Below are 19,362 nucleotides of genomic sequence, written 5' to 3'. Positions count from 1 at the left end.
GATTCCATCAAGCCTGGGGGCCACTGATTGGTGGAGCTCGTGGCTCCTCCCAGCACGCTCTGGGCCTATAAAAGGGCGGGTGGGGCGGCCAGGGCCTTCATTCTCAGACCTCCTCTGCCCCGGACGCTTCGTTCTCCAAGGGAGCTTTCAGGGGAGAGATCTCGCGAAGGCCCTGTCCGCGGACATGGAGGCCGCTTCTGCGCACCGGGAAGAGGAGCTTCAGCTCAGGCACCCCCCGAAGGTCGAATCCGCTGGATTCGGTGATGGGGCCGCGGAAGTCCACTGTGGCCCCCGCGGGCCTCAGGAACCACCACTGCCCCGGGAGAGCCGGTGCGCCCCGCGGGGCCCACTGGCTCCCGCCGACACCCCTCCTCCGAGTGGGAGCTGGAGCCCGGGGAGACCCCACGCGGTGGGGGCCGGGCTTCAGAACCTGGGCAACACCTGCTACGCGAACGCGGCCCTGCAGTGCCTCAGCTACACCCCGCCCCTGGCCCGCTACCTGCTGTCCGGGCGGCACTCGGGGGCCTGCGGGCGGCGGGCGTCCTGCGCCCTGTGCGCCCTGCAGGCTCACGTGACCCGGGCCCTCCTGCGCCCCGGGGACGTCATCGTGCCCGAGGGGGAGCTGCTCGCGGGCTTCCACGCGTACCGGCAGGAGGACGCCCACGAGTTCCTCCTGTTCACGCTGGACGCCCTGCAGCGGGCCTGTGTGCCTGAGGAGCGGCCGCCGTCGCCGCCGGGCCGGCCCTCCCAGGAGGACGCCACCCTGATCCGTCGGGTCTTTGGAGGCCACTGGAGATCTCGGATCCAGTGCCTCCGCTGCCAGGGCGTGTCCGACACCCTGGACCCTTACCTGGACATCGGCCTGGACATCCAGGCGGCGCAGAGCGTGACCCAGGCCCTGGAGCTGCTGGTGAGGCCCGAGCGGCTGGGCGGGGCCGACGGCTACCAGTGCGGCAAGTGCCGCCGGAAGGTGCCGGCCACCAAGACGCTGCGCCTGCACGCGGCCTCCAGGGTGCTCACGCTCGTGCTGAAGCGGTTCTCGGCGCTCGCGGACAGCAAGGTGGAGCGGGACGTGCGCTACCCGGAGCACCTGGACCTGCGGCCCTACCTGTCCCAGGGGCGCCACGCGGGCCCGCTGCTGTACCGGCTCTACGCCGTGCTGGTCCACTCGGGCCGCACCTGCCACAGCGGCCACTACTTCTGCTACGTCCGAACCGCGGGCGGCCGGTGGTTTAAGATGGACGACGCCCAGGTGACCGCCTGCGACGCTTCTGAGGCCCTGAGCCAACGCGCCTATGTGCTCTTTTACGTCCAGACCAGTGAACTGGAAGGAGACAGTGGGAAACCCACATGCCCCGGGACCGAGCACAAGGTCGAGGCGTCGACCCAACGGGGTCCCGAGAGTGCCCCCAACTTCACGGGTCCCGGGTCCAAGGAGCCCGTGCGAGAGCAGCGGCGACGGCCCCAGGAGCCATCCCGGCCCAAGCCTCAGTCCAACCTCAGGGAGGTCGCGTGTGCGGTGCCCGCCGAAGCCGTCCTCATTCACCAGTCCCGGGACCGAGGGGGCACGGCGGACCGCCTGCTCAACCATCCAGCCGGGGACGTCCTCCCCGGGGGGGCCAAGGGCACTGGCCAAGGCCCTGGTCCCAGAGGGGGAGCCAAGGCGAACAGGAAGAAGAAGAAGAAGCAGGGGCACAGGTCCGTGCCCGCGTGCCAGTGATGCCAGCAGCAGGAGTGGCCCAGGAGCCTGCAGGAGAGCCTTGGGCTGAGCGCTGAAGGGTGGGGGGGGGGGGAGGGCGGGCGTGGTGGGCGTGGTGCAGGGGCGATTGGGAGGGTGTGTGGAAGTGGGGGGCGGGTACACTTTTCAAGGGGCCAGATCAAGGGTGTTGAGCAGCATCTGTGTCCTGTATACAACATGTGTGGGGAGCAACACAGCTGCAGAGGCTGCCACACACTCCCGGGGCCCAACCCACCCCAGGACCTGGTGCTGCCTTTTTTTTTTTTGGTTAATCCCCACCACGTATAGGGATATAGGGGATATAACGGATATAAGGGATATTGGAAATGGGGATATGGGGATATAATCGACATAGGGATATAGGGATAAAGTGATATAGAGATATAAGGGATATAGCGATATAAGGGATATAGGGATATAAGGAATCAAGGCATATAAGGGATAAAGGGATATAGCGATATAAGGGATAAAGGGATATAAGGGATAATGGGATATAGAGATATAAGGGATATAGGAATATAGGTATATAAGGGTAAATGTATAAAGGGATATAAGGGATATAGGGATATAGGGGATATAAAAGATATAGGGATATGGGGCTATAAGGGACTAGGGATATAATCCAGTCTTGTATCAGGGACCCAGACCTCCCTCCCTGGTCTGAACTGCCGTCCTAGGACCCAGACCTCCATCCGGGTCCCAGACCATCATGGCGGGTCCGAGAAGATTATCCCGGTTCCCAGGTTTCTAACACATAATCCAGTTGGGAACTGGGGCCTCTGTGTGCCTTGCAGGGTGTTGAGCAGCATCTGTGGCCTCTATACAACACGTGCGGGGAGCAACACAACTGCAGAGGCTGTCACACACCCCTGGGGGCCAACCCACCCCAGGTGCTAGTGCTGCCATTTTATAATTTTTTGGTTAATCCTCACTGGGGATAGGGATATAGGGGATATAGAGATATAGGGGATATAAGGGATATAGGGGATATAAGGGATATAGGGATTTAAGGGATTAGGGATATAATACAGTCTTGTATCAGGGATGTAGTTCTCTATCTGTAACCCAGACCACCATTCCATAACCCAGATGTTCAGGTGAGGTACCAGACCGCCCACTGGGACCCAGACCTCCCTCCCTTGTCTGAACTACCATCCTAGGACCAAGACCTCCATCCGAGTCCCAGACCATCATGGCGGGGCCGAGAAGATTATCACAGGGCCCAGGTCTCTAACACAGAATCCAGTAGAGAACTACACCCCCAATACAAGACTAGATTCATGATGGGGCCGAGAAGATTATCCTGGGGCAAGGTCTCAAACACAGAATCCAGTCTTGTATCAGGGGTGTAGTTCTCTATCTGTTACCCAGACCACCATTCCAAAACCCAGATGTCCAGGTGAGGTACCAGACCTCTCTCCCTGGCCCGAACTGCCCTCCTAGGACCCAGACCTCCATCTGGGTCCCAGACCATCATGGCTGGGCCAAGAAGATTATCCTGGGGTAAGGCCTCAAACACAGAATCTTGTATCAGGGGTGTAGTTCTCCATCTGTAACCCAGACCATCATAACATAACCCAGATGTCCATGTGCGGTACCAGACCTCCCCCTGGGGCCTAGACTTCGCTCCCTGGCCCGAAGTATCCTCTCAGAACACATTCCTCTATCTGGGGCTCAGAACTACATCCGGGTCCCAGACCATCAGGGCAGGTCCGAGAAGATTATCCCGGGGCCCAGGTCTCTAACACAAAATCCAGTCTTGTATCAGGGGTGTACTTCTCTATCTGTAACCCAGACCACCATTCCATAACCCAGATGTCCAGGTGAGGTAAAAAACCACGCCCTGGGGCCCAGACCTCCCTCCCTGGCCCGAACTGCCCTCCTGGGACCCATTCCTCTATCCGGGGCTCAGACCTACATCCTGGTCCCAGACCATCAGAAGATTACCCAGGGGCCCTGGTTTCTAACACATAATCCGGTTGGGAACTGGGGCCTCTGTGTGCCTTGCAGGGTGTTGAGCAGCATCTGTGGCCTGTATACAACATGTGTGGGGAGCAACACAGCTGCAGAGGCTGCCACACACTCCCGGGGCCCAACACACCCCATGTTCGAGTGCTGCCATTTTTTTCTTTTTTGGTTAATCCTCACCAGAGATAGGGATATAAGGATATAGGGGATATAGGGATATAAGGTATATAAGGGATATAAGGAATATAGGGATATAGAAATATAGGGATATAGGTATATACGGATAAAGGGATATAAGGGATATAAGGGATACAAGGGTAAAGGGATAAAGAGATATAGAGGACATAGGGATATAAGGGATTAGGGATATAATCCAGTCTATAAGGGATTAGGGATATAATCCAGGGGTGTAGTTCTCTATCTGTAACCCAGACCACCATTCCATAACCCAGATGTCCAGGTGAGGTACCAGACCGCCCCAGGGGCCCAGACCTCCCTCCGTGTCCCGAATTGCCCTCCTAGGACCTATTCCTCTATCCGGGGCTCAGAACTACATCTGGGTCCCAGACCATCAGGGCAGGTCCGAGAAGATTATCCCGGGGCCCAGGTCTCTAACACAAAATCCAGTCTTGTATCAGGGGTGTAGTTCTCTATCTGTAACCCAGACCACCATTCCATAACCCAGATGTCCAGGTGAGGTACCAGACCGCCCCAGGGGCCCAGACCTCCCTCCCTGTCCCGAATTGCCCTCCTAGGACCTATTCCTCTATAAGGGACTCAGACCATCAGGGCAGGTCCGAGAAGATTATCCCGGGGCCCAGGTCTCTAACACAAAATCCAGTCTTGTATCAGGGGTGTACTTCTCTATCTGTAACCCAGACCACCATTCCATAACCCAGATGTCCAGGTGAGGTACCAGAACTCCCCCCGGAGCCAGACTTTGCTCCCTGGCCCGAACTATCCTCTCAGAACCCATTCCTCTATCCAGGGCTCAGACCTACATCCATGTCCCAGTCCATCATGGCGGGTCCAAGAAGATTATCCCGGGGCCCAGGTTTCTAACACATAATCCGGTTGGGAACTGGGGCCTCTGTGTGCCTTGCAGGGTGTTGAGCAGCATCTGTGGCCTGTATACAACACGTGTGGGGAGCAACACAACTGCAGAGGCTGCCACACACCCCCGGGGGCCAACCCACCCCAGGTGCTAGTCCTGCCATTTTTTTCTTTTTTGTTTAATCCTCACCAGGGATAGGGATATAGGGATATAGGGGATATAATAGATATAAAGATCACGGGAAATGGGGATAAAAGGGATATAGGGATATAGCAATAAAGGGATATAGCAATATAAGGGATATAGGGATATAAGGAATATAAGGGATATAAGGTATATATGGGATATGAGGAATATAAGGGATATAAGGTATATATGGGATATAAGGAATATAGGGATATAAGGATATAGAGATATAGAGATATAGCGATAAAGGAATATAGGGATATAAGGAATATAAGGGATATAGGGATGTAGAAATATAGGGATATAAGGGATAAAAGTGATATACGGTATATAAGGGATGTAAGAAATATAGGGATATAGTTCTCCATCTGTAACCCAGACCATCATAACATAACCCAGATGTCCATGTGCGGTACCAGACCTCCCCCTGGGGCCTAGACTTCGCTCCCTGGCCCGAAGTATCCTCTCAGAACACATTCCTCTATCTGGGGCTCAGAACTACATCCGGGTCCCAGACCATCAGGGCAGGTCCGAGAAGATTATCCCGGGGCCCAGGTCTCTAACACAAAATCCAGTCTTGTATCAGGGGTGTACTTCTCTATCTGTAACCCAGACCACCATTCCATAACCCAGATGTCCAGGTGAGGTAAAAAACCACGCCCTGGGGCCCAGACCTCCCTCCCTGGCCCGAACTGCCCTCCTGGGACCCATTCCTCTATCTGGGGCTCAGACCTACATCCTGGTCTCAGACCATCAGAAGATTACCCAGGGGCCCTGGTTTCTAACACATAATCCGGTTGGGAACTGGGGCCTCTGTGTGCCTTGCAGGGTGTTGAGCAGCATCTGTGGCCTGTATACAACATGTGTGGGGAGCAACACAGCTGCAGAGGCTGCCACACACTCCCGGGGCCCAACCCACCCCATGTTCGAGTGCTGCCATTTTTTTCTTTTTTGGTTAATCCTCACCAGAGATAGGGATATAGGGGATATAGGGATATAAGGTATATAAGGGATATAAGGAATATAGGGATATAGAAATATAGGTATATAGGTATATACGGATAAAGGGATATAACGGATACAAGGGTAAAGGGATAAAGAGGTATAGAGGAAATAGGGATATAAGGGATTAGGGATATAATCCAGTCTTGTATCAGGGGTGTAGTTCTCTAACCCAGACCACCATTCCATAACCCAGATGTCCAGGTGAGGTACCAGACCGCCCCAGGGGCCCAGACCTCCCTCCCTGTCCCAAATTGCCCTCCTAGGACCTATTCCTCTATCCGGGACTCAGAACTACATCCGGGTCCCAGACCATCAGGGCAGGTCCGAGAAGATTATCCCGGGGCCCAGGTCTCTAACACAAAATCCAGTCTTGTATCAGGGGTGTAGTTCTCTATCTGTAACCCAGACCATCATTCCATAACCCAGTTGTCCAGGTGAGGTACCAAAACTCCCCCCGGGGCCAGACTTTGCTCCCTGGCCCAAACTATCCTCTCAGAACCCATTCCTCTATCCGGGGCTCAGACCTACATCCATGTCCCAGTCCATCATGGCGGGTCCAAGAAGATTATCCCGGGGCCCAGGTTTCTAACACATAATCCGGTTGGGAACTGGGGCCTCTGTGTGCCTTGCAGGGTGTTGAGCAGCATCTGTGGCCTGTATACAACAAGTGTGGGGAGCAACACAACTGCAGAGGCTGCACGATACCCACTGTCGAAAAAAGAGCGGAATACGTATAACTGCCTGCCTCGAGGACTGCAGCCTCCAACCTCCTGGCTGTCTCAGTAGAGGCGGCCGGCACCTGCCTGCCTGCCAGGGTAAAGGCCCCGTGCCCAGTACTGGTTGCCTTGTTAGCAGGGGCCTCTGCTGTACGGAATGTCCCAGTAATGTCGGCCTGCCCGCTATGGCCTGCCTCAATAATGGCAGCCTCTCGTGGTACTCAGCACCTCGCTGTAAGGATTGACTGCCTCAATAATGACGGCCTGCACCGTACCCACTGCTGCAATGCTATCGGGCTCCGTGTAATTGCATTCCTCGAGGACAGTGACCTCACCGGTTCTGGGTGCTTCAAAAATGGCTGCCTTTAGGGTATGGAGTGACATACTGAACGCACAGGTTCACCATGTCAGTGCAGCAGCCCTTTGCAGGGCTGGGCTGTGAACGGGTGCAAAATCCAGGCTAGTAACTTTAGTCCATCCAGGGAAGGAATGACTCCCGCCCTGGACAGACTTGATGATTTTGAGGGATTTTCTTTTTTTCTGGGTGTTTGTTTGTTTTGGGGTAGAATTATTTGTTGCGTTCACGGGGCATTAGCTGGAATTTCAGCACCATGGACAGGAGCGCACAGTGTTATTTCTTGAATGGCCACAACAGTAACTTGGTAACTAGGAACCAGTAACCTGGTAACCAGTAACCAGTCACCTGGTAAGCAGTCAACTGGTAAGTAGTAAACCAATAACTAGTGACCCGGTAAAAGGTTAGCAGGGGCGGTGGCGGGGCCTCCGCCTTACAGAAGGTCTCAGTAATGACGGCATGCTGAGTATGGCGTGCCTCAATTACAGCGGCATCTCGGGAGGGCGCTGCATCTTGCAGTACTCAGTACCTAGCTGTACGGACTGGCTGCCTCAATAATGGCGGCCTGCACAGTACCCATTACCGCAACCTGAGCGGCCTCCGTTTTTCTGCCTTCCTCCAGGAAAGCTGCCTCCAACCTCCTAGCTGCCTCAGTCAGAGGCGGCCTACACCTGCCTGCCTGCCAGGTTAAAGGCCCCGTGCCCTCTGCTAGCTGGGTCGTTAGCGGGAGCCTCTGCCGCATGAAAGGTCTCAGGAATGTCGGCCTGCAGCATTCGGCCTGCCTCAATAATGGCAACCTCTCGTGAGGACGCTGTATCTCGCAGTACTCAGCACCTCGCTGTACAGACTGGCTGCCTGAATAATGGCGGCCTGCACCGTACCCATTGCTACAACCTGAGCGGGCTCCGTTTTTCAGCCTGCCTCCAGGAAAGCGGCCTCCAACCTCTTGGATGCCTGAGAAGAGGAGGCCTGCACCTGCCTGCCTGCCAGGGTAAAGGCCCCGTGCCCCGTACTGGCTGTCTCGTTAGCGGGGACCTCTGTGTTGCGGCAGGTCTCGGTAATGTCGGCCTTCAGCATTTGGCCTGCCTCAATAATGGCGGCCTCTCACGAGGACGCTGTGTCTGGCGTTATTTAGCACCTCGCTATAGGGACGGGCTGTCTCAATAATGGTGGCCTTCTGGGTACCACAGCAGCAACCCGATAAAACTCCGAATAACTGGCTTCCTCGAGTCCTGTGGCCTCCAACCTGCTGGCAGCCTCAGTAGAGGCCGCTTGCACCTGCCTGCCTGCCAGGGTAAAGGCCCCAGGCATGCGTCTATTAAGGCGGCAAATGGCGAGCACGCTGCGTCTCGCAGGACCTGCACCTCGCTGCACGGACTAGCTTCCTCAAAAATGGCGGCCTGTACCGTACACAATGCCGCAGCCCAAGCGGGCTCCGTAAAACTGCCTGCCAAAAGTACGGCCGCCTCCAACCCCCTGGCTGCATGAGTAGAGGAGGCCTGCACCTGCCGGCCTGCCAGGGTAAAGGCTCTGTGCCCAGTACTGGCTGCCTGGATGGCGGGGGCCTGCGCCGTAAGGAAGGTCTCAGTCATGGCGGCCTGCAGCGAATAGCTTGAGTCCATTAAGGCGGCCTCTCGCATCCACGCTGCATTTCGCGGGTCTCACCACCTCTCTGTTTGGACTGGCTGCCTCAATATTGGTGGCTTCTAGGTTTCCAAAGGGTTCATGATGTCAGCGCAGCAGCCGAGGCCTCCCTTTGCAAAGAGGGAGCAGGAAGCGGTGAAGTACCCACAACTGTGACTTTGCTCCATCCAGGGACGGAATGCATGCCGCCCTGCCCAGCCTCTCTGATCTTGTGACCCTTTCCGGCCCCCCCCCCCCCCCCCCCCCGGGTAGAATTTTCGGTGGAGTTCACAGGGTTTTAGCTGGAATTTCAGCAACAGGGACAGAGGCACAGCGTGTTATTCCGGAAAAGGCCACAGGAGGGCAGCAAAGGACAGGTTTTGCCTGACAGCTTCCTTTTGAGGTCCAGTGGAATAAGTATATGGTTCTATAGACAGACGTGTACAGTATAATCAGTAACTTACTTGAAAGAAAATGAAAACATTTATCTTATAAAAGCAGTGCATAACCCTGCTCTATGATTACATTCTGATAAATCACAAAATGAGGTGTACTTACTATTAGCACATTTCTATAACTCTCTGCCAAGGGGACGTCAGCCTCCAAACCCCTGGCTGCCTCAGTACAGGCGGCCGGCAACTGCCTGCGCGCCAGCGTAGGAACCCCGTGTCCCGTACTGGCTGTGTCCTTTACGGGGAGGGGTGGGAGGGCCTCTGCCGTACAGAAGGTCTCAGTAATGTCGGCCTGCAGCATTCGGGCTTCCTCAATAATGGCGGCCTCTCGCGAGGACGCTGTGTCTCATGGTACTCAGCACCTTGCTGTACGAACTGGCTGCCTCAATTATGGCGGCCTGCACGATACCCACTGTCGAAAAAAGAGCGGAATACGTATAACTGCCTGCCTCGAGGACTGCAGCCTCCAACCTCCTGGCTGTCTCAGTAGAGGCGGCCGGCACCTGCCTGCCTGCCAGGGTAAAGGCCCCGTGCCCAGTACTGGCTGCCTTGTTAGCAGGGGCCTCTGCTGTATGGAATGTCCCAGTAATGTCGGCCTGCCCGCTATGGCCTGCCTCAATAATGGCAGCCTCTCGTGGTACTCAGCACCTCGCTGTAAGGATTGACTGCCTCAATAATGACGGCCTGCACCGTACCCACTGCTGCAATGCTATCGGGCTCCGTGTAATTGCATTCCTCGAGGACAGTGACCTCACCGGTTCTGGGTGCTTCAAAAACGGCTGCCTTTAGGGTATGGAGTGACATACTGAACGCACAGGTTCACCATGTCAGTGCAGCAGCCCTTTGCAGGGCTGGGCTGTGAACGGGTGCAAAATCCAGGCTAGTAACTTTAGTCCATCCAGGGAAGGAATGACTCCCGCCCTGGACAGACTTGATGATTTTGAGGGATTTTCTTTTTTTCTGGGTGTTTGTTTGTTTTGAGGTAGAATTATTTGTTGCGTTCACGGGGCATTAGCTGGAATTTCAGCACCATGGACAGAAGCACACAGTGTTATTTCGTGAATGGCCACAACAGTAACTAGGAACCAGTAACCTGGTAGCCAGTAACCAGTCACCTGGTAACCAGTTAACTGGTAAGTAGTAAACCAATAACTAGTGACCCGGTAAAAGGTTAGCAGGGGCGGTGGCGGGGCCTTCGCCTTACAGAAGGTCTCTGTAATGACGGCATGCTGAATATGGCGTGCCTCAATTACAGCAGCATCTCGGGAGGGCGCTGCATCTTGCAGTACTCAGTACCTAGCTGTACGGACTGGCTGCCTGAATAATGGCAGCTAGCACAGTACCAATTACCAAAACCTGAGTGGCATCCTTTTTTCTGCCTGCCTCCAGGAAAGCGGCCTCCAAACTCTTGGCTGCCTCAGTAGAGGAGGCCTGCACCCGCCTGCCTGCCAGGATGAAGACCCCGTGCCCTTTACTGACTGTGTCATTAGCAGGGGGCCTCTTCCGCATGAAAGGTCTCAGTAATGTAGGCCTGCCACATTCGTCCTGCCTCAATAATCGCGGCTTCTCGTGAGGACAGTGCTTCTCGTGGTACTCAACACCTTGCTGTACGAACTGCCTGACCCAATTATGGCGCCAGCACGATACCCACTAGCAAAACCAGAGTGGGCTTCTTATAATTGCCTGCCTTGAGGACTGCAGCCTCCAAACTTCTGGCTGCCTCAGTAGAGGCGGCCTGCACCTGCCTGCCTGCTAGGGTAAAGACCCCATGCCCCGTACTGGCTGCCTTGTTAGCAGGGGACTCTACTGTATGGCAGGTCTCAGTAATGTCGGCCTGCAGCATTCGGCCTGCCTCAATAATGGCGGCCTCTCGCGAGGACGCTGTGTCTCACGTTATTCAGCACCTCACTGTACGGAATTGCTGCCTGAATAATGTCGGCCTGCTCGGTACCACAGCAGCAACCCAATAAAACTCTGTATAACTGGCTGTGTCGAGGCCTGTGGCCTCCAAACTCCTGGCAGCCTTAGTAGAGTGAACCTGCACCTGCCTGCCTCCCAGGGTAAAGGCCCCGTGACCTCAACTGGCAGTCTCATTAGCGGGGGAGTCTGCTGTACGGCAGGTCTCAGTAATGTCGGCCTGCAACAGACGGCCTGCCTCAATAATGGCAGGCTCTCGCGAGTACTCTGCGTCTGGCAGAATTCAGCACTTCGCCTTATAGACTGGCTGCCTCAATAATGGTGGCCTTCTGGGTACCACAGCAGCAACCCGATAAAACTCCGGATAACTGGTTGCCTCGAGCCCTGTGTTCTGCAACCTGCTGGCAGCCTCAGTAGAGGCCGCTTGCACCTGCCTGCCTGCCACGGTAAAGGCCCCAGGCCCCGTACCGGCTGCCTCATTAGGGGGCGGCCTTCGCCTCACGGAAATTCTCAGTCATGGAGGCCTGCGGCGTAAGGCATGCATCCATTAAGGCGGCCTCTGGTGAGCACGCTGCGTCTCGCGGGACTCAGCACCTCGCTGCATGGACTAGCTTCCTCAACAATGGCGGCCTGTACCGTACACAATGCCGCAGCCCGAGCGGGCTCTGTAAAACTGCCTGCTACCCCCTGGCTGCATGAGTAGAGGAGGCCTGCACCTGGCGGCCTGCCAGGGTAAAGGCCCTGTGCCCAGTACTGGCTGCGTGGATGGTGGGGGCCTGCGCCGTAAGGAAGGTCTCAGTCATGGCGGCCTGCAGCGAATACCTTGAGTCAATTAAGGCGGCCTCTCGCATCCACGCTGCATTTCGCGGGTCTCACCACCTCTCAGTTCAGACTGGCTGCCTCAATATTGGTGGCTTCTAGGTTTCCAAAGGGTTCATGATGTCAGCGCAGCAGCCGAGGCCTCCCTTTGCAAAGAGGGAGCAGGAAGCGGTGAAGTACCCACAACTGTGACTTTGCTCCATCCAGGGACGGAATGCATGCCGCCCTGCCCAGCCTCTCTGATCTTGTCACCCTTTTTTCCTGGGTAGAATTTTCGGTCGAGTTCACAGGGCTTTAGCGGGAATGTCAGCACCAGGGACAGAGGCACAGCGTGTTATTCCTGAAATGGCCACAGGAGGGCAGCAAAGGATAGTTTTTGCCTGACAGCTTCCTTTTGAGGTCCAGTGGAATAAGTATATGGTTCCATAGACAGACGTGTACAGTATAATCAGTAACTTACTTGAAAGAAAATGAAAACATTTATCTGATAAAAGTCGTGCTTAACCCTGGTCTATAATCATAAACATTATGATAAATCACAAAATAGGGTGTACTTACTATTAGCACATTTCTATAACTCCCTGCCAAGGGGACAGCAGCCTCCACACCCCTGGTTGCCTCAGTAGAGGCGGCCTGCACCTGCCGGCCCGCCAGTGTAAAGACCTTGTGCCCACAACAGGGGGGTGGGGACATTTGTGGGGAGGGGTGTGGGCTGGGAATGGGGGGATGAGGAGAAATATGTGATACCTCAATCAATAAAGAAATTAAAATAAATACATAAATAAAATTTAGTTTAGGTCTAGGGTTATGGCTAGTTTTAGGGTTAAGGTTAGGCCTAGGGTAAGGGTTGGGTTTAGGGTTAGGTTTAGGGCTTGGGATAGGGGTAGGTTTAGGGTTAGGGTTAGGGTTAAGGCTATTGTTGGGGCTGGGTTTAGGCCTAAGTTTAGATTAGGGTTAGGGTTAGGGCTAGGGTCAGGACTAAGGCTAGTGCTAGGGTTAGGGTTAGGGTTGGGGTTATTTTTAGGGTTAGGGCTAGGGTTATGGTTGGGGTTATGGATAGTGCTAGGGTTAGGGTTAGGTTTATGGTTAGGGCTTGGGTTAGCCTTAAAGTTAGTGTTAGGGCTAGGGCTAGGGTAATGACTATGCATAGGGTTAGTATTAGGTTTAGGGCTATGATTAATGTTTGGGTTAGGGTTCGGGCTAGTGTTATGGTTAAGGTTAGGTTTAGGACTAGGGCTAGGGCTAGGGTTAGATTTAGGGCTATTGTTATGAAGAGGGCTCGATTTATGGGTAGTGTTATGTTTAGATTTAGGGTTAGGTTTATGGTTAGGGTAGTGTTAGGGGTAGGTTTAGTATTAGGATTACGTCTAAAATTAGATTTAAAAAAACACACAAACAAACAAACAAAAAGACCCCGTGCCCGTACTGGCTGTGTCGTTCGCGGGAAGGGGTTTGGGGAGGGCCTCTGCTGTACGGAAGGTCTCAGTAATGTCGGCCTGCAGCATTCGGCCTTTCTCAATAATGGCGGCCTCTCGCGAGGACGCTGTGTCTCATGGTACTCAGCACCTTGCTGTACGAACCTGCTGACTCATTTATGGCGGCCTGCACGATACCCAATGCTGAAACCAGAGCATGCTTCGTATAACTGCCTGCCTCGAGGACTGCAGCTTCCAAACTTCTGGCTGCCTCAGTAGAGGTGGCCTGCATCTGCCTTCCTGCCAGGAAAAAGGCCCCGTGATCCGTACTGGCTGTCTCATTAGCAGGGGCGTCTGCCGTACGGCAGGTCTCAGTAATGTCGGCCTGCAGCATTCGGCCTGCCTCAATAATGGTAGCCTCTCGCGAGGACGCTGTATCTCCCAGTACTCAGCACCTCGCTGTATGGACTGGCTGCCTGAATAATGGCGGTCTGCACCGTACCAATTGCTGCAACCTGAGCGGGATCCATTTTTCTGCCTTCTTCCAGGAAAGCGGCCTCCAACCTCTTGGCTGCCTGAATAGAGGAGGCCTGCACATGCCTGCCTGCTAGGCTAAAGGTCCCGTGCCCCGTACTGGCTGCCTTGTTAGCAGGGGCCTCTGCTGTACGAAAGGTCTCAGTAATGTCGGCCTGTCCGCTATGGCCTGCCTCAATAATGGCAGCCTCTCATGGTACTCAGCACCTCGCTGTAAGGACTGACTGCCTCAATAATGACGGCCTGCACCATACCCACTGCCGCAATGCTATAGGGCTTCGTGTAATTGCATTCCTCGAGGATGGTGACCTCATCGGTTCTGGGTGCTTCAAAAATGGCTCCCTTTAGGGTATGGACTGACATAGTGAACGCACACGTTCACCATGTCAGTGCAGCAGCCCTTTGCAGGGCTGGGCTATGAACGGGTGCAAACTCCAGGCTAGTGACTTTAGTACACCCAGGGAAGGAATGACTCCCGCCCTGGACAGACTTGATGATTTTGAGGGATTTTCTTTTTTTCTGGGTGTTTGTTTGTTTTGGGGTAGAATTATTTGTTGCGTTCACAGGGCATTAGCTGGAAATTCAGCACCATGGACAGAAGCACACGGTGTTATTTCTTGAATGGCCACAACAGTAACTTGGTAACGAGGAACCAGTAACCTGGTAACCAGTAACCAGTCACCTTGTAACCAGTTAACTGGTAAGTAGTAAACCAATAACTAGTGACCCGGTAAAAGGTTAGCAGGGGCGGTGGTGGGGCCTTCGCCGTACAGAAGGTCTCAGTAATGACGGCATGCTGAGTATGGCGTGCCTCAATTACAGCGGCATCTCGCGAGGGTGCTGCATCTCGCAGTACTCAGTACCTCGCTGTACTAACTGGCTGCCTCAATAATGGCGGCCTGCACAGTACCCATTGGTACAACCTGAGCGGGCTCCGTTTTTCAGCCTGCCTCCAGGAAAGCTGCCTCCAACCTCTTGGATGCCTGAGAAGAGGAGGCCTGCACCTGCCTGCCTGCTAGGGTAAAGGTCCCGTGCCCCGTACTGGCTGCCTTGTTAGCAGGGGCCTCTGCTGTACGAAAGGTCTCAGTAATGTCGGCCTGTCCGCTATGGCCTGCCTCAATAATGGCAGCCTCTCATGGTACTCAGCACCTCGCTGTAAGGACTGACTGCCTCAATAATGACGGCCTGCACCATACCCACTGCCGCAATGCTATAGGGCTTCGTGTAATTGCATTCCTCGAGGATGGTGACCTCATCGGTTCTGGGTGCTTCAAAAATGGCTCCCTTTAGGGTATGGACTGACATAGTGAACGCACACGTTCACCATGTCAGTGCAGTAGCCCTTTGCAGGGCTGGGCTATGAACGGGTGCAAACTCCAGGCTAGTGACTTTAGTACACCCAGGGAAGGAATGACTCCCGCCCTGGACAGACTTGATGATTTTGAGGGATTTTCTTTTTTTTTCTGGGTGTTTGTTTGTTTGTTTTGGGGTAGAATTATTTGTTGCGTTCACAGGGCATTAGCTGGAAATTCAGCACCATGGACAGACGCACACGGTGTTATTTCTTGAATGGCCACAACAGTAACTTGGTAACGAGGAACCAGTAACCTGGTAACCAGTAACCAGTCACCTTGTAACCAGTTAACTGGTAAGTAGTAAACCAATAACTAGTGACCCGGTAAAAGGTTAGCAGGGGCGGTGGTGGGGCCTTCGCTGTACAGAAGGTCTCAGTAATGACGGCATGCTGAGTATGGCGTGCCTCAATTACAGCGGCATCTCGCGAGGGTGCTGCATCTTGCAGTACTCAGTACTTCGCTGTACTGACTGGCTGCCTCAATAATGGCGGCCTGCACAGTACCCATTGGTACAACCTGAGCGGGCTCCATTTTTCAGCCTGCCTCCAGGAAAGCTGGCTCCAACCTCTTGGATGCCTGAGAAGAGGAGGCCTGCACCTGCCTGCCTGCCAGGGTAAAGGCCCCGTGCCCCGTACTGGCTGTCTCGTTAGCGGGGGCCTCTGTGGTGCGGCAGGTCTCAGTAATGTCGGCATGCAGCATTCGGCCTTCCTCAATAATCGCGGCCTCTCGCGAGGATGCTGTGTCTCACGGTACTCAGCATCTTGCTGTACGAACTGGCTGACTCAATTATGGCGGCCTGCACGATACCCACTGCCAAAACAAGAGCAGGCTTCGTATAACTGCCTGCCTGGAAGACTGCAAGCTCCAACCTCCTGGCTGCCTGGGTAGAGGTGGCCTGCACCTGCCTGCCTGCTAGGGTAAAGGCCCCGTGCCCCATACTGGCTGCCTTGTTAGCAGGGGCCTCTGCTGTACGGCAGGCCTTAGTAATCTCGGCCTGCAGCATTCGGCTTGCCTCAATAATGGCAGCCTCTCTTGGTACTCAGCACCTCGCTGTAAGGACTGACTGCCTCAATAATGACGGCCTGCACCGTACCCACTGCCGCAATGCTATAGGGCTTCGTGTAATTGCATTCCTCGAGGATGGTGACCTCATCGGTTCTGGGTGCTTCAAAAATGGCTCCCTTTAGGGTATGGACTGTCATAGTGAACGCACACGTTCACCATTTTAGTGCAGCAGCCCTTTGCAGGGCTGGGCTATGAACGGGTGCAAACTCCAGGCTAGTGACTTTAGTGCATCCAGGGAAGGAATGACTCCCGCCCTGGACAGACTTGATGATTTTGAGGGATTTTCTTTTTTTTCTGGGTGTTTGTTTGTTTGTTTTGCGGTAGAATTATTTGTTGCGTTCATAGGGCATTAGCTGGAAATCCAGCACCATGGACAGAAGCACACGGTGTTATTTCTTGAATGGCCACAACAGTAACTTGGTAACTAGGAACCAGTAACCTGGTAACCAGTAACCAGTCACCTTGTAACCAGTTAACTGGTAAGTAGTAAACCAATAACTAGTGACCCGGTAAAAGGTTAGCAGGGGCGGTGGCGGGGCCTTCGCTGTACAGAAGGTCTCAGTAATGACGGCATGCTGAGTATGGCGTGCCTCAATTACAGCGGCATCTCGCGAGGGTGCTGCATCTTGCAGTACTCAGTACCTCGCTGTACTGACTGGCTGCCTGAATAATGGCGGCCTGCACAGTACCCATTGTTGCAACCTGAGCGGCCTTCGTTTTTCTGCCTTCCTCCAGGAAAGCTGCCTCCAACATCCTAGCTGCCTCAGTCGAGGCGGCGTACACCTGCCTGCCTGCCAGGTTAAAGGCCCCGTGCCCTCTGCTAACTGGGTCGTTAGCGGGAGCCTCTGCCGCATGAAAGGTCTCAGTAATGTTGGCCTGCAGCATTTGGCCTGCCTCAATAATGGCAACCTCTCGTGAGGACGCTGTATCTCGCAGTACTCAGCACCTCGCTGTACAGACTGGCTGCCTGAATAATGGCGGCCTGCACCGTACCCATTGCTACAACCTGAGCGGGCTCCGTTTTTCAGCCTGCCTCCAGGAAAGCGGCCTCCTACCTCTTGGATGCCTGAGAAGAGGAGGCCTGCACCTGCCTGCCTGCCAGGGTAAAGGCCCCGTGCCCCGTACTGGCTGTCTCGTTAGCGGGGGCCTCTGTGGTGTGGCAGGTCTCAGTAATGTCGGCATGCAGCATTCGGCCTCCCTCAATAATGGCGGCCTCTGGCGAGGATGCTGTGTCTCATAGTACTCAGCATCTTGCTGTACGAACTGGCTGACTCAATTATGGCGGCCTGCACGATACCCACTGCCAAAACAATAGCGGGCTTCCTATAACTTCCTGCCTGGAAGACTGCAAGCTCCAACCTCCTGGCTGCCTGGGTAGAGGTGGCCTGCACCTGCCTGCCTGCTAGGGTAAAGGCCCCGTGCCCCGTACTGGCTGCCTTGTTAGCAGGGGCCTCTGCTGTACGGCAGGCCTTAGTAATCTCGGCCTGCAGCATTCGGCTTGCCTCAATAATGGCAGCCTCTCTTGGTACTCAGCACCTCGCTGTAAGGACTGACTGCCTCAATAATGACGGCCTGCACCGTACCCATTGCCGCAATGCTATAGGGCTTCGTGTAATTGCATTCCTCGAGGACGGTGACCTCATCGGTTCTGGGTGCTTCAAAAATGGCTGCCTTTAGGGTATGGACTGACATAGTGAACGCACAGGTTCACAATGTCAGTGCAACAGCCCTTTGCACAGCTGGGCTGTGAAGGTGTGCAAAATCCAGGCTAGTGACTTTAGTCCATCCAGGGAAGGAATGACTCCCGCCCAGGACAGACTTGATGATTTTGAGGGATTTTCTTTTTTTCTGGGTGTTTGTTTGTTTGTTTTGGGGTAGAATTATTTGTTGCGTTCACAGGGCATTAGCTGGAAATTCAAGCACCATGGACAGAAGTACACGGTGTTATATCTTGAATGGCCTCAACAGTAACTTGGTGACTAGGAACCAGTAACCTGGTAACCAGTCACCTGGTAACCAGTCAACTGGTAAGTAGTAAACCAATAACTAGTGACCCGGTAAAAGGTTAGCAAGGCTGGTGGCGGGGCCTTCGCCGTACAGAACGTCTCAGTAATGACGGCATGCTGAGTATGGTGTGCCTCAATTACAGCGGCATCTCGCGAGGGTGCTGCATCTTGCAGTACTCAGTACCTCGCTGTACTGACTGGCTGCCTGAATAATGGCGGCCTGCACAGTACCCATTGCCTCAACCTGAGCGGCCTCCGTTTTTCTACCTGCCTCCAGGAAAGCAGCCTCCAACCTCCTAGCTGCCTCAGTCGAGGCGGCCTACACCTGCCTGCCTACCAGGGTAAAGGCCCCCTGCCCCGTACTGGCTGTCTCGTTAGCAGGTGCCTCTGTCGTACGGCAGGTCTCAGTAATGTCGGCCAGCAGCATTCGGCCTGCTTCAATAATGGCAACCTCTCATGAGGACGCTGTATCTCGCAGTACTCAGCACCTCGCTGTACAGACTGCCAGCCTGAATAATGGCGGCCTGCACCGTACCCATTGCTGCAACCTGAGTGGCTCAGTTTTTCTGCTGCCTCCAGGAAAGCGGCCTCCAATCTCTTGGATGCCTGAGTAGAGGAGGCCTGCAGCTGCCTGCCTGCCAGGGTAAAGGCCCCGTGCCCCGTACTGGCTGTCTCGTTAGTGGGGGCCTCTGTGGTGCGGCAGGTCTCAGTAATGTCGGCATGCAGCATTCGGCCTCCCTCAATAATGGCGGCCTCTGGCGAGGATGCTGTGTCTCATAGTACTCAGCATCTTGCTGTACGAACTGGCTGACTCAATTATGGCGGCCTGCACGATACCCACTGCCAAAATAAGAGCGGGCTTCGTATAACTGCCTGCCGGGAGGACTGTAGCCTCCAACCTCCTGGCTGCCTCAGTAGAGGTGGCGTGCACCTGCCTGCCTGCTAGGGTAACGGCCCCGTGCCCCATACTGGCTGCCTTGTTAGCAGGGGCTTCTGCTGTACTGAAGGTCTCAATAAGGTAGGCCTGCAGCAGATGGCCTGCCTCAATAATGGCAGGCTCTCACGAGCACTTTGCGTCTCGCAGAATTCAGCACCTCGCTGTATAGACTGGCTGCTTCAATAATGGCACCCGTCTGGGTACCACAGCAGCAACC

At 54.6% G+C, this 19,362-nt stretch overlaps 1 protein-coding gene across 1 annotated transcript; it reads left to right on the top strand.

The window, feature by feature from the left end:
• Window positions 1–184: 184 nt before the first annotated feature.
• Window positions 185–1,720, top strand: LOC307096593 (ubiquitin carboxyl-terminal hydrolase 17-like protein 6; the record flags this gene model as incomplete). Its single annotated transcript, XM_079800898.1, has 1 exon — window positions 185–1,720. The coding sequence occupies one exon, from the start codon at window positions 185–187 to the stop codon at window positions 1,718–1,720; it is 1,536 nt and encodes a 511-aa protein (XP_079657024.1).
• Between the last annotated feature and the right edge of the window lie 17,642 nt (window positions 1,721–19,362).

This window comes from Cnephaeus nilssonii (assembly GCF_951640355.1).
Source record: "Cnephaeus nilssonii genome assembly, contig: SCAFFOLD_84, whole genome shotgun sequence".
In the NCBI taxonomy this organism is placed as follows: domain Eukaryota; kingdom Metazoa; phylum Chordata; class Mammalia; order Chiroptera; family Vespertilionidae; genus Cnephaeus; species Cnephaeus nilssonii.
This window is presented reverse-complemented; position numbering and strand designations above follow the sequence as displayed.